At 44.5% G+C, this 14,519-nt stretch overlaps 1 protein-coding gene across 1 annotated transcript in view; it reads right to left on the reverse strand.

Moving 5' to 3' along the window:
* Positions 1-2,329: 2,329 nt before the first annotated feature.
* LOC144682481 (ras-related protein Rab-38-like) overlaps positions 2,330-14,519 on the reverse strand; it is a 68,947-nt gene continuing 56,757 nt past the window's right edge. Inside the window, exon 3 of the mRNA XM_078544879.1 lies at positions 2,330-3,550. Coding sequence (XP_078401005.1) covers positions 3,395-3,550 — 156 coding nt within the window. The 3' untranslated portion in view covers positions 2,330-3,394. The remainder of the gene's footprint in view (positions 3,551-14,519) is intronic.

Here is a 14,519-nt window from a genome sequence, read left to right on the forward strand (position 1 = left end):
TACAGGTGCTTACCATGTAAAACCAGCATCATTCCTGGTACACTTCCAAACAGTTCCTGTTGGTCACTGGTAGTTCTTGGGATCAGGTTGTTCCCACCTCCCCTTATTCCTAAATTTGGAATGCTTTCACTGGTTTGGGGTTACTAGGGAATGCAGAGAAAATAGAAGTTTTAACCTTTCAGGAATGGGCTCCAAGAGAGGTCTTGTGGCGCAGCAGGTAGCGTCCCTGCCTCCATGCCAGAAGCTCTGGATTTGAGTCCCACTCCAGGACTTAATGGCAATGGAAGGTGCGTTCATAAAGTGACCAAACAGGTTGATTGTTGACCTGTAAATCCTTCCGATACATTTATGGCAGGCAGTGAGAGCAGGAGAGTCTCCTGGTCAGCCATGCTAGTTGTGGAGTGGCAACCCACAAGCTGTAGCCTCTGGTGACCTGTTCCAGGAAAACTAGCTATGGAAACAGATATAAGCATTAGCTTTGTTTGCCTATGTGTCAATGGACATGGGAAACTTTTAAGTCTAAATAAGCTTCACATAACAGCTAATCAAAATGTGTTTAAAGTGTACCTACATTAGTTGTGATTATTTTGTGTGCTTCCTAAAATTGTGTAACACTAAATATTTTCCTTATTATATATAAATAAGTTTTGTGCCCAGTGTGTGCTCCAGAAGTCATTGTTACAAAATGATCAGCAGAGAAAAAGAGAAATTAACACATAGCCTGAGATTTATAACACCTCTGATTAACCTTGCAAGCTTATAAGCAACTAAAATTATTTGGATTCACCTGTTTAGATCACTTTCCTACAGGAACTGACCAGGTTAGTTAATGAACATTATTGTGCTTCAGGCCCAGGTTTCTCATTTATATACTTCACTAACAATTCGGGATTGAAACCTTTCTGGGCAAAAGAGATATTGGAGCTCTGAGTCAAAGTCTGAACTGTTGAGATTTGAGCCTCAAGTTTAACTTGGAACATTTATTGTTTTTCTATTTAATCTCTGGTAAAGTAATGCAGCTTTTGAATTATTCCATTACAGGCAGACATTTCCATGCCCTAATTGTTTCTTGCCTCCACCTCAGGAAAACAAAACCAAACAAAAATCTTCATATTCAATAGTATAAAAATTTAAGTTGTACACCGTGGTAAACAGTAATTCAGTGTCATAGCACAAACAGCAATGAGATGGAGCAGCACTCAGAATGGTATCCGATGAGATTCTTTCCCTAAACTTAACAATTAACAAAAATATCTATGTTTGTAATATTTGGGATTTTCTGTAACATAATTTTCTACTCCAAATTGCCATTGAGAAAAGCAGCAAGCTTTCCTCTATCTAAATCAATATATCACACTTAAGGAAGAATATGACTCAAACATTAGAGCCAGGTATTTCCACCTTCTTCTCAAAGGGATGAATCATAGCATTCAATAGTATCACGAGGTAACAGATATTAACACTTCTCTCTTTGAACCATCCTGTTTGTCTCACAGCAGCATCAGTCCCCCAGAGTTAGACTGGGAGGTGAAATGAAAGCTAAGGAATACCCTCTGTGTTTCAAGGCAATCTGTAACTTCAATTTGTTACTTCAGCAGAAGAGAATGTCATTTACACATGTAAACAGGGTTTCCATAGCACTTCCAACAAAGTTACCGTGACAAAGCTGGGAAGCTCCAAGGAAATATATCCCCAGGGAATAATAGTGAACTCTACAACGATGGAAACCATCAATGAAAAATAACTGTGGGTTTTAGTCAAAATTCTATTCATTGTTATTTTGATGAATAGTTAAAAATTGATCATTGTGGTGTTTGAGAGGTTAGGAACTAAATTATGGATCTTGATCTACCAGTTGGCAGCAGCAACTGGAAGTGCTCACCCCATTGGAGGAAAGGCGGGGAGAGGTGTTGATTTAGGTTAATTTTGTGGGTTCAAAAATATTTCAATAATTTTGATAGGCTCCCTGGCCTGATAGTAGGGAAATGCTAAATACTATTAGTAACATGCCACTTGAAAAATCACAATATGATCAGGCAAAATCAATAAAGTTTTATGAAATGGAAATCACATTTTACAAAGTCTGTTAGAGTTTTTATTTGAGAGTATAATTAGCAGGGAAGGTAAGAGAGAACCAGGATGTGGTTTGTTTGGATTTTCAGAAGGCAATTGATAAGGTGCCACACAAGAGGTTGTTACAAAAGATTAAGATTTATGGGATTGGGGTAACATATTAGCATTGATTGAGGATTAATTAATGGGCAGAAAGCAGGGGTAGGAATAAATTGATCATTTTCAGGATGGCAGGGCATAACTAGTGGAGGACTAGAGCTTGGGCCTCAGCCATTTACAATTTATATCAATGACTTAGTTGACTCCTCACATCTCTGCTCTCAATATCTCCACTGATTGTCAGACTGATTGTTTGGCAAACATTACTGGATATGCACCTGGAGTGGGATTTGAACTCAAGCCTTCTGACCCAGAGGAAAAAGTGTTACCAACTGACCCACAACTGACTGTAGAGTTGACACTTTTAAACGAGGAGAGGGCGAGGAGGAGAGGGCGAGGAGGGAATCAAACTGACAATGAAATCAACAATGAGAATCAGCTTGAAAGAGTTAATGAATCAGACAGCAAGAGGGAGTTGTTAGCATAATTAGGACAGTCATTAACCTAGAGTTTTAGTAACTGTATCAATCATGCACACAGTCAATTTACCTTCCTCAAAGCATTCTGCTCAATATCACCTTCCTGTCCTTCCTCCACAGATGGCATTAGTGTTCATCGTTTAAATGAAATTGTTTTTCAAGAACCAGAATGGCAAGTAAAAGGGCAGTGTTACCACAAATAGTTTGGCAAACCCTCATGAATCATGAAGTGCTGTCAAAACATGTGACTGTATTGTGAAAAGATGACTGCCCTTACTGCTGGCAGATGAAACTGACATCTGGAAGGTGAAATTCAACTTTAACAGGTGTACAGAATGAGCAGGGGCAGATCAGCCACCCCCTATAAACCCTCCCAACATTCTTGCCCATTGGAATAGCCAATTTGCTATCACCCACTGCATGCCCCTGTCAAAGTTGAATTTTACCCTTTTATTTGTATCCAAAACATAAAGACAGTGTTTTCTTTAAAGTTAGTCATTTTGTTGACACTTTTTTCAGGTCATAAACCTTCCTTTTGTTTCTTACTCCTGTGAAGCACCGTGGGATGTTTTTCTATGTTAAACGTGCTACATTAATGCAACTTGTAATTGAAAGGGACGTTTAATTCATTCACATTTCTCAAAATCCCACCTCCCTCCAGGTTCCAGTTAATAATGTTCCAGCTGTAAATACAAACATCAGTATGGAAGCTGTAACAGGACTTGTTACAGCAAGATCCCAACCTAAGACTTAAAACAAGATGAGCAGTTGCCATTGCTTCTGAAGGAATTGAGTGTCGGGGTGACAATGTCAGACTCAACAGACTGTGCAAGGTCATTCTCACTTGCGATGATGTGTTTCACCAAACATCGAGCCGCTTCATCAATGTTGACATTTTCCTGTGAATAAGAAAAAAAGTTAAACAGCCATCTGTTCACATAAGGAAAAATACATTCAAGTACAGGTCCTGGAACATGAAATAAATGGCATCATTGCACTTGTACGGTAGCTCATATCCATGAAATACTTTGATTATAGCTAGGATTAATTTCACTAACCCATCCCATTGAAGCGTACCTGCCTTTTTAACCCTGCCTGCAATGTGGAGTTATCTCAGCAGCATTATCTCATTATTCATGCTGCTGTTAACAGGTCTCATTTTCCTTTGCCTCAATGCCCTGTGTGTATGTTAGTATGTCGGGTATTGGGAGAGGTAAAGGCCTAGAGGAACCAAGATATCGACTTAGGCAAAACCGATGGTGGGAGTTAAATAACATGAGAAATTATACAATAATTTACAATAATGACCTTCTGGGCCATTTTGCTCCATTAGTGGTAAGTTTTTGAAACCCCTGTGTGTGTGTATGGATCTGTGTGTGTGGCTAATTTAATTAAACTAGAGACGATTAAACTGCAAGATTTAAATTATTAAAGGAGTTAGGTGTAAGACAGGCATTTGAACTGGAGATGAGTAAACTGGGGTTAGGTCTCAGCGGAGATGGTGTGAATGAAATTTGCATTTTTAGATAAGTGGAGAAGTGTTTGATTTTCAAAGGGACATGGAAAAGGTTTACAACTGGCAAGATAAATAAGACGAGGTTATTAGATTGATTTTTCCCAAAAGTGCTGGCCATAATGATTACATGAAAAATCGTTACATTCTGGGAAAAGTAACTTCTAAAGACAAGTTGAAACAATGGGATTTACAGATCTAAAAGGGAGAAATATATTTAAAGAAGAATGGACGGCTGTGTGAGGTGTGGCCATGTGAGATCTTGAAAGGTGACTGTGTGAAACAGACTTGGGGAAAAAGCCTGTAGCCTCACTGGAGAAGTTTGCTGTTCCAGTAACCAAAATTGTGCTAAAAGCCTTAGGAATTCCATTGTCCAGTGGGCGCTTGTGGTATTATTTCTGGATGATTTTATACATTTGGAATCCATTTGGACTGCTGCCTTAAAGGGGGTATATAGTTGGGAGTCTGGTTAAGTAGACATTTTGGGAACTGTTATAACTGTGTAACTGTAATCTTGCGTGTTTAAGGTTTTTCTTCTTTTGTAATAAATGGTTTAATTTAATCATTTAAATCCTAAAGGTGGTAGTGGACTCATTACTTCTGCCTTCAGTGCACAAGCCTTCTCGTAATAAATACAAATTGCAAATCATTGTGATCGTGTGGCCAAGTTTCCCTTGCGGATTTGATCAGCCTGGCAAATACCACCTGCCATATCATAACACTAGGCTGACTAACAACTAAAGGGAGTAGAAATGTGTCTTAAATGGTAGAGCAAAATAGGCAATATTCCATTGGCTGCCTATTATACGCAGCACTTGATATTCAATTCCATTGATTTCAATGAGCAATGATGCAATATCATACATTTGGCACTATTGTCCAAAATGAATTTCTACCAGAATGTTTAAATGGACAATCAGCTACTATCTGTTTTGTTGTACCTATTTCTGTACATGCTAGGCAGCTGACAAACTGATCCAGTGAAAGTTGGGTTGTGCTGTTTGGGGCATGAAGATTTTAAAGACTGTTCTGGAAAGCCTATGTCCCAGAAACCAGCATTCCCGTACAACAATTGATGTCACTTTTCATGTTCCCATGACTTGTGTTACTTTGAGGAAGAGGATAATAATGATGAAAGACTGTTAAATTCCAGGAACATAAGGGAAAAATCACAAGAACGAAGTGGCTATCTGCTGTTACCTAATAAATAAACGGCATCACAAATATCTGGATCTTAAAGAGGCTTAGAAGGCCCTGATTCACCAAGGGTGGAACAATGCGGGCACTGGCATAGTCAGTCAGGAGAACGAGAAAAGGTGCCAAAACTGGACTAAACTGGCAGCATGTCACCTTGGAGCTGGCACTTATGCGTGAAGGAGGGATGGAAAGAGGCCTGGAAACTGCGTGAACCCACACGTCATGGGCCTTGTTTCAGGTTTCAATTTCCGGCCATGGACAGCATGTCAGCAGCAACCAGGGGGACAACAGGAGTGTCCCCTCCGGCAAGGGAGACGCAGAAAGAGGGTGGAGCCCTTTCTGTATGCCTCAACAAGGGGGTGCTTTGTGGTGTGCTTTGCCTTGTACAACCTGGCACTCGAGGGGAGAATGATTGTATGAGGATACTGTTGAGCATGATGTCTCCTCTGATGATGAGGAAATGGAGGCAGGTGATGGCCAGGTGCAGGATGCTGAGTAGCCCCAGGGACCACAGGCAAGGTGCCATGCTACACACGCAAGGAATGTTCAGAACATGCGAATATGGGCTTGGGTCACATGATGCTTACTAACAGATCTATAGAATCCAATACTCAGCACTCTGCAACCCTGGTTCGGTCTCCTTCTTTTACCTTACCATTTACCTGATCTCATTAAGAGAGAATGCTGTGGCATCGAAAATGCCTCAACCTCACATGGTGTGCTTCCACCTATCAAACAGATTGATGGAGCCAGGGTACTCATGTAGTCCGAGCAGCCCCCAAGAAATGCATGATCTCAAGCCTTGCCACCTCAGACATTTAATGGCAGTACAAATGATTTCAAGGCTTCATAACTCCAAAAGAAATGTAGCTAGCTGCTCTCCTTTAATCTCTTCTTTGTGCCTACATGGTTCACCCATCCCACACTTTCAGCTGAGACGGAGGCAGTTGCTTACCTTGCTGCCCCTTGGCTTGGGATTATATTGGCCGTCATCCTCTGGCTGCCTGAGACCTGGAGGACCCCAGCCCATTGAAGGTCTCCTCAAGTGTCACGGATAAGTGAGAAGCTGGGTCACTGACAGAGCCGCTGTCCACACCAGAGTGTGTGCGCATCAGGCGGCCGTTCCTCTGCTGTTTCACGGCACACAGCTACCTCACTGCTCAGCTGAGGAGTGCGAGGACCTGGCAGTGAGTCCAGGTGCCTCCCAATCAATCCCCGATGCCCCCCTCTCACCCAGCCATTGCTGCACAGAGCTCATGTCGCTGGAGATGGCATACAAAAACAACTTTTATTTATATAGTGCCTTAATGTAAGGCGCTTCACAGGAGTGTTATAAAACAAAATATGACACCGAGCCACAAAAGGGGATATTAGATCAGATGACCAAAAGCTTGGTTGAAAAGTTAGATTGTAAGGAGTGTCTTAAAGGAGGAAAGCAATGTGGAAAAGCAAAGCGGTCTAGAGAGAGAATTCCAGTGCTTGGGGTCTAGGGAACTGAAGGCGTAGCCATCACTGGTGGTGCAATTAAAATCAGGGATGCACAAGGGGCTAGAATTAGAGGAGCACCAATATCTTGGTTATTGTGGGTCTGGAGGAGATTACAGAGATAGGGACGGGTGAGACCATTGAGGGATTTGAAACCAAGGATGTGAATTTTAAAATCAACGTGTTGCTTGACCAGGAGCTAACGTGGGTCAGTGAGCACTGGGGTGATAGGGGAATTGGACTTACTGCGAGTTAAGACATGGGGAGCAGAGTTTTGGATAACCTCAAGTTGACGGAGGGTAGAATGTGAAAGACCAGCCAGTAGTGCTTTAAATTAGTCAAGTCTAGAGATAATGAGACTTGGATGAGGGTTTCAGCAGCAGATAAAACGAGTAAAGTCGAGTGAAACTACGGAGGTGGAAAAAGGCAATCTTAATGATGGCACCAATATAAGGTCAAAGCTCATCTCAGAATCAAAAATAACACCAAGGTTATGAACACACTGGCTTAACCTCAGACTGTCTGAGCAGGTCTGCATGCATCTCAGGAATCCACGGAGTGGTCTGAGGGTATGTTCCTCCATAAGAGTGATCAATTTCTTGATGGAGAATGACAAGTGCATACACACCTGAGAGCTCGTGGCACTCATGACCTGGATGGATTCCTCCATCGTCTGTGCCAGGATGTACCAAGCCTCTGGAACCTCTGCCAGATGTTTACTCACCTCTTAGTGCAGATCCATCATCTTCCATTTGTTGACAACTCCAGGGACACATCATCTGCCTGAGGCTCAGCATTGTGAGCCCTCCCACAGTCCTCCAAGTGTTGGTGGCCCCGGCTGTCAGGTACTCAGCCAGGGCTCTGCTGTGCTCAGGTTGTAATACCAGATATAGTCATGGGCAAATATCCCACCAAAGTGAGAGTATCTGTGCTGGTGGAGGGTGCGGTGGAACAATGTGACAATATTTCCTTGAGGTCCTCTCCCCTTCCTCAGAGATAGACCACTGTTCACCGGTCACTGCAGCTAGCTGCTCTTGCCTTTGACCTGCGAGAGACAGAAGATTAATTGGAGGATCCACCATATCCTTCAGTCCACTCCTAGTGTGGAGCTCCATGCGACTAGTGTGGACACATGAGTGCTATGAGTTTGCCAGGGGATCCCTTGTGCCTTTCAATTTGGCCACTCATTCTGTCGTATTGCCAATCCCACTTTGCCATCTGCAATGGAATGCCCTCCATGCTGACCTCCAAGTTCCAGTGCCACCTCGTCATTGGGGGTCAGGATTAACAAGTGTGGGATGCCACTGTTAATCTTGTCCTTTCCCTTTTGCATTATGGGTTGTCTTTTCCTGCAAGCACATGGATGACCATTGTTAATCATCCAACAAAGACTTCCGCAATGGTGGCAGCCTGACTCTTCATGATGGTGTTACAGAAATGTCACCAGTATGTGCTTACTCGGATGTGGCTGTGCTGGAGCCAACTGTGATGGATCAGGACCCTTCACAGAGAGGCCCAAGTGCCTATGACAGGCAATGCTGCTGCCTGGCTCCATCGCCAGTGCCGAGGTTGGCATTTCTTTTCTTAACTAACTCAGCCTTATGCCTTGCCACATGCAACCTTAAAGAGAACAAAGAGTGGTGCATCTAACTTGGTGGATTGTATGCGGTCATTAACTTGTTTCAGGCACTGCAGCCAGGTTCTAGGGACGGCTGCTTGGCTGCTGATCTCTGTGATCTCCATCTAGGCTGGCTTGGTCTAACGGGCAGGTCCTGGGAGAAAGGGATCTCCAAACTTGCCTGAGCAAGGAGAACCTGGAGGGAGGCTTCACTGAACAGTGGGGCCACCTGGGATGTCTGCCTCTGCCATTGTTGCAAAGGCCTGCTTTCTGCTGCTTTCCCTCTCAGGCCTCTTTGCTGCTGGATTGTGATATATTCCAGCTCATGAAGAGTATGTAATGAGAACTGCTATTGGACAGGGTGTATGGTGTAAGAAATGAGCCTATATCAAAGCCTGCAAATGGCTCCAGCTATTTGCAAAGGAGTTTATGCTGCAATATCCTGGATACTATGAATAGCAAGATTGTGGGGAATGTAGCAGTCTATAATTATTTTGAAACATTTCCTGGGCTATACTGAAAAATGCCTTGCTGATTTAACATGACATTTGAAGCACTGTTTCATCATGCCTAAGGAATGCTGAATAAAGGTTTGGATTTTGCAGTCAGCAGCGAATGAATGATGCTGGCCTTTCATCACAATGACAGATGCCCACAGATGTTCTGTGGGCTTCTGCACTGGTACATGCAGGTTTGGAGGGGCAAAACAGCCCAGCACCCTCCTAAATGGGACAAACAAGCAATCAGGTGAAAGAATTCGTACTGAAGCATGCAGGCTCTGATACTTACAAGGTTGTGCGTTCAGAGTTGGAAAGGAAATTATGAATGGGAATCCTGGAAGTACAGGTATTTCGAACATCCTGAAGATTTGTGCCATTTACATTTTTTTTCCAGGTTTCCTGCCTAACAGCCAATCTGATTGATAAGCTGGCAGTCTATCAAGTGGAACAGACTACAGCAGAAGTTTGCAGTGGAGGAGCAGGTAAGGAGAGATCGTGGAAGAGTGGAAATGGTTGCCGGAGATCATTTTTGGTATGCTGGGGATGATGGTCGGGTGGCTTGTCCAATCACAGGAGGGCTGGAGATAGTGGTTGGAAGGGTGGTTGTCCAATCGAGGGGGGCTAGAGATGGTGGTCGGGTGAGTGTCCAATCATCATGGAGCTGGGCAGACAATCAAAGATGCATATGAACATATGGATTAGGAGCAGGAGTCGGCACTCGGCCCCTCGAGCCTGCTCCACCAATTAATAAGACTGTGGCTGATCTGATTGTAACCTCAACTCCACATTCCCGCCTACCCCCGATAACCTTTCACCCTTTTGCTTATCAAAAATCCATCTAGCTCTGCCTTAAAAATGTTCAAAGACCCTGCTTCCACCGCCTTTTGAGGAAGAGAGTTCCAAAGACTCACCACCGTCAGGAGAAAAAAAATTCTCCTCATCTGTGTCCTAAATCGGTGATCCCTTATTTTTAAACAGTGACTCCTCGTTCCAGATTCTCCTACAAGAGGAAGCAACCTTTTCAAATCCACCCTGTCAAGACCCCTCAGGATCTTATATGTTTCAACGAAGTCGCCTCTTACTCTTCTAAACTCCAGCAGACAAGCCTAACCTGTCTAACCTTTCCTCATAAGACAACCTGCCCATTCCAGGTATTAGTCTAGTAAACTTTTTCTGATCTGCTTCCAATGCATTTACATCCTTCCTTAAATAAGGAGACCAATACTGTACACAATAGCCCAGATGTGGACAATCACAGGGGGTTTTTACAGATTTGGACCAGGAGAAACACTCCTGGCTCCTCTGTTCCACAAAGCAGTGCTTTAAATGTAGTTATCTCACAGATCCAGGCCTGCTCACTCCCCTTTACCTACCAAGATTCCTGAGGCCAAGGAAACCTGGTCAACTAGAATTAAAAATGAATTAAAAGCTTCAAAGCTTTTACCCACTGACTCACCTCCTGGGAACAGACTGGTCACCTGCCCATTAGAACTGGAAATGGTGGGTTCTAGGCTTGAAAGTCAGGTTTGACATTTTTTAAAGTTTAATTTCTCAGCTGATCCAAACCTACCACTTCTTAGAAGTGATTCTAAGCTACAAAGTGTAAGTTATAATACTTCAATCACTGCTACAGCATGTAAAGCAAACAAAATAGAGGAAAAGAAAAATAAAATTAACAGAGATAGCTAAAAGAAACATCAAATTATAAAAAAAAGTTAAATCTCCAAAAAGTTAAATCTGAAGGAATGAGACTCCAAATTTGTAAAAGTTCATTTTCAATGCCAGCAAGTTTGCCAGTAATTGAGGCTTATCACAACATTAAGAATTCACCTAAGATCAAATGGACAAGTCTTAAACATTTTATGGCACATTAATGGGTGCCTAGTGGGAAAGTACGCAACTTCACACATTCAATGTGTTTCAATGTCAAATCTCTCAATGAAATACTGTAGTGGCCCTGATTGTAAAATTCACATTTGGTTTCCAAGTTCTCCATGGCTTTTCTCCTCCCCATCGCTGTAACCTCCTCCAACCCTACAACCTCTGGGAACTCTATGCTCCTCTAATTCTGGTCTTTTGCACGTCCTTTATTTTCAAACCTCCATCATTGGCAGTCGTGCCTTCAGATGACTAGATTTTAAGCTCTGGAATTTCCCCCTTAAATCTCATCATCTATCTCTCTCGTTCTTTTGTGATATGCCATCAAACCAAACTCTGTGACCAAGCTTTTGATCACCTGCCATAATATCTATCTTATGAGGCTCAATGTTTGTTAATGATCCTGTTTTACTACATTAAACGTGCTTTTTAAATACAAGGGGCAGAAGTTTTCGCTGAGTGGGCGGGTGCGTCCCCAACCCACTTGTGTAAAATAGCGCGTGATGGCATTGGGCGAGCGTCCAGACTTCATTTCGGTCGGCACACTATCTGAGCCGCACCTGCCATGAATTACAAGGCCATTTAAGGCCATTAAAAAGGCAATCAAGCTAGATTTTACATTGCCCTGTGATTCGTGCTCGTTGCTCGGGCAAAACGGGCAGCCGACAATTTGCTAAACCTCATCTAAGGGCAGGATAAAAAGGGTCAGCAGCTAGTTTGCTGCTGGTTGCTTATTGGTACTTGGCAGTTTCATCTCTGTTCAGGGCTTCATTGTTAGCATTTCCAGGCTTCATTTCAGGACTTATAGGTGTCTCCAAGGCCCCTGGAGGATTCAGACCGTGTGGGCCCTTCTTGGTATCAGACAGCCTTCCATTACCCTGGTAATGGGGATTGTGATCTCTACTGGTGGCACCGCCTCTGAGGAGGAAGGGGAGGGCCAGAAGGAAGAGAAAGCCAGATGTCCCAGTGCAGCTTCCAGGGGAGTGACCCGTAGGAGGAGAGGCGCAGGCACAAGGGGTGCAGGGCCAGCAGGTAGTCCAAGGTGGAAGGGGCCACAGAAGATGCCACTGTCCTGCTGCCAGGGTTTACAGGCAGTGATGCAGCTACCTCAATATATCTGAGGTGCAATGCCAAAGGAGGCTCCGCCTCTCAAGTGAGACCATGACCTCCATTTGTCAGATGATTGGGCCTGTGATCAGCTCCGACTGTGTGGGTGGACACCCCATGCCAGCGGCTCTGAAGGTGACAGTAGCCCTCAACTTCTATGCCTCTGGCATAGGGATCAGTGTGGCATCTCCCAATCAGCTGTTCACAGTTACGTTAAGATGCTGACAGAAGCTCTGTTCAGGCGGGTACTGACTGTACGGTCGAGGTCAGCCAGACTGAGCTTTGCAGTGATTGCTGGGTTCCCGTGTCCAGGGTGCCATCGACTGCACCTGTGGCCATCAAGGCGCCAGCGGGTGAACCCAGTGCCTTCGTCAACAGGAAGGGATTTCATTCCATGAACATGCAGATACTGTGTGACCACAGGATACATATTCTGCAAGTCTGTGCAAGGTACCCTGGCAGATCCCATGACATTTACATCCTCAGACACTCCCAGGTGCCGGGGCTCTTCAGTGCTCCAGCCCGAATGGATGGATGGCTGCTGGGTGACAAGGGCTATCCGTTGAAAAGGTGGGTTATCACGCCTCTCCACCACCCAAGAACAGAGGCAGAGCAGCATTACAATACGAGTCATGTCTCCACAAAGGCAGTGAAAGAGAGGACCATAGGTCTTCTCAAGATGCACTTCCGATGCCTGGACCGTTTAGGAGGTGCACTACAATACCCCCCAGAACAGGTGTCACTGATAGTGGTTGCATGCTGCACTCTCCACAATCTGGCGCTGGAAAGGGGGGGACCCAGTGGAGGAAGAAGATCTTGATGCAGCTGCACAGGCAACAGATGAGAATCAGCAGTGAGTCAGAAGATGGGCACAGTAAGAGGAGCGGTGAGGGTGTGGAGCCAGACCTCGGTAACCTCTAGGGAGACAATGCTCCTTCAGCCAGGCTGCTAAAGGTCTGCTTCCACCTCATGCCAGTGATGCTGCCTCCATCCCAGACGTCTCAAATGACCCTTTCATTTGCACCCAAAGTCCACTCAATGCCTGTGCAATAAAGTATTGAGCAACTCACACACATACTAACGTATCCTGCACCAGAAAGATAAAAGGTGAAGCATACTCATGCCATCAGAACCAAAGCAAATTTAATGTTATTGTCACATTGAATGCATAATGACATTACCATTACTGGTGTTGATGTCCACATCAGCAGACATATAAACCAAACATAAATGAACAGAAAATCACCCATGAACCATCCCTCTTGTGCTCATGATGCCTTTAACATACGTTACTGAGTGATACATCTTGGTGGCCCCCGCATCACCCCCACATCGCTGGCAGTGGCATTGGAGGCAGCCTGCTGACTCTGCTGTCCTGTTGGCCTTGATGACCTTAGCGGTCATCCTCTGGCCAGTGGAGCCTGTGCTGGTCCCAACTGGGAGGGAGGGGCCAGCGCCACGGCTGGCACCTCCCCAGTCATCGTAGCCTCATCAGATGCCATAGTCACGTAGAGGGGCGGAGGAGCTGCTGCCATCATCTAGAGCGCCCTGAGGAGCCCGCAGAGACGACAAACAGCTTGTGCACCAATGTGAAGTCGCTCTGGACTTCCTTGCTCACCATTGATGGACCTGTGGGGCCAGGCATCAGTTTGCCCCATACCCCCGGCACCCCTGAGGCCTGTAAACAACAGGTGAGCTGTGGAGAACGCTGCTGCTCACTCACCTCAGTTCCCCCAAAGTGAAGGCCACCAAATGCATGTCACCTGCGTGTTGTTGTGAAACACGTCGCTGTGCTTTCCCGCCAACTTGGATGGCCGATACAGTGGGGTTCCAAGGGCCTGGCAGGATGGCCTTTTAATAATATGCTAATGTATTACTAATAGCTCCCCATCGACTGATGGCGGGAAAAATGGCCTGCCATCGGCAGGCTGAGTGGAAGATCGCAACCTGCCTTCACGCCATTGTGAAGTGGGTCCCGCCATATTTTCCACGCACCCCACCTATCATGCCCACCACCAGCGGGCTCGGAAAATTCCGCCCACAGTCTCTTTCAACCACATGGATGGAAAGTTATAAAAGAGTGCATGTTCCCGATGGGTATTTTGCATAATTTTTCCACTAATGGCACTGGTAAAATTGGTACCTTAAACCAACATCAAAGTATACTAAATAGCACTGACCTGACATAAGGAATCAGTGCCATCAGCCATTCAATACTCTGCAATCAGGACTAGATTAGAGTCACTGCCTCCCATCTGCTTATCCCTATTTTCAAGATGCTTTAGAGACTGCTTCAAAAAGCAGTAGTAGTTTTGTAAAATAAAGTTTTGGTTTCTTTAAGGCATTTTTTGTTGTAATGGACAAAGTCCTTATCTGATCTAATATGGGAGATGACATCTCCCCATTGACTAATGTGGATGCCACCCTTGGATATGATCATTCTCTTGTTTGTGCTGTTGTAGAATTATAAAATATCAATATATTTGAGCAAAATCCACTCTGTTGCTCATTGTGGAGTAATCACATTATTTTGTCTGACCTTTTACTTAGCTTTTTAAACTCCTTTCTCT

The sequence above is a fragment of the Cetorhinus maximus genome, chromosome 7 (genome assembly GCF_964194155.1).
Source record: "Cetorhinus maximus chromosome 7, sCetMax3.hap1.1, whole genome shotgun sequence".
Classification (NCBI taxonomy): Eukaryota; Metazoa; Chordata; class Chondrichthyes; order Lamniformes; family Cetorhinidae; genus Cetorhinus; species Cetorhinus maximus.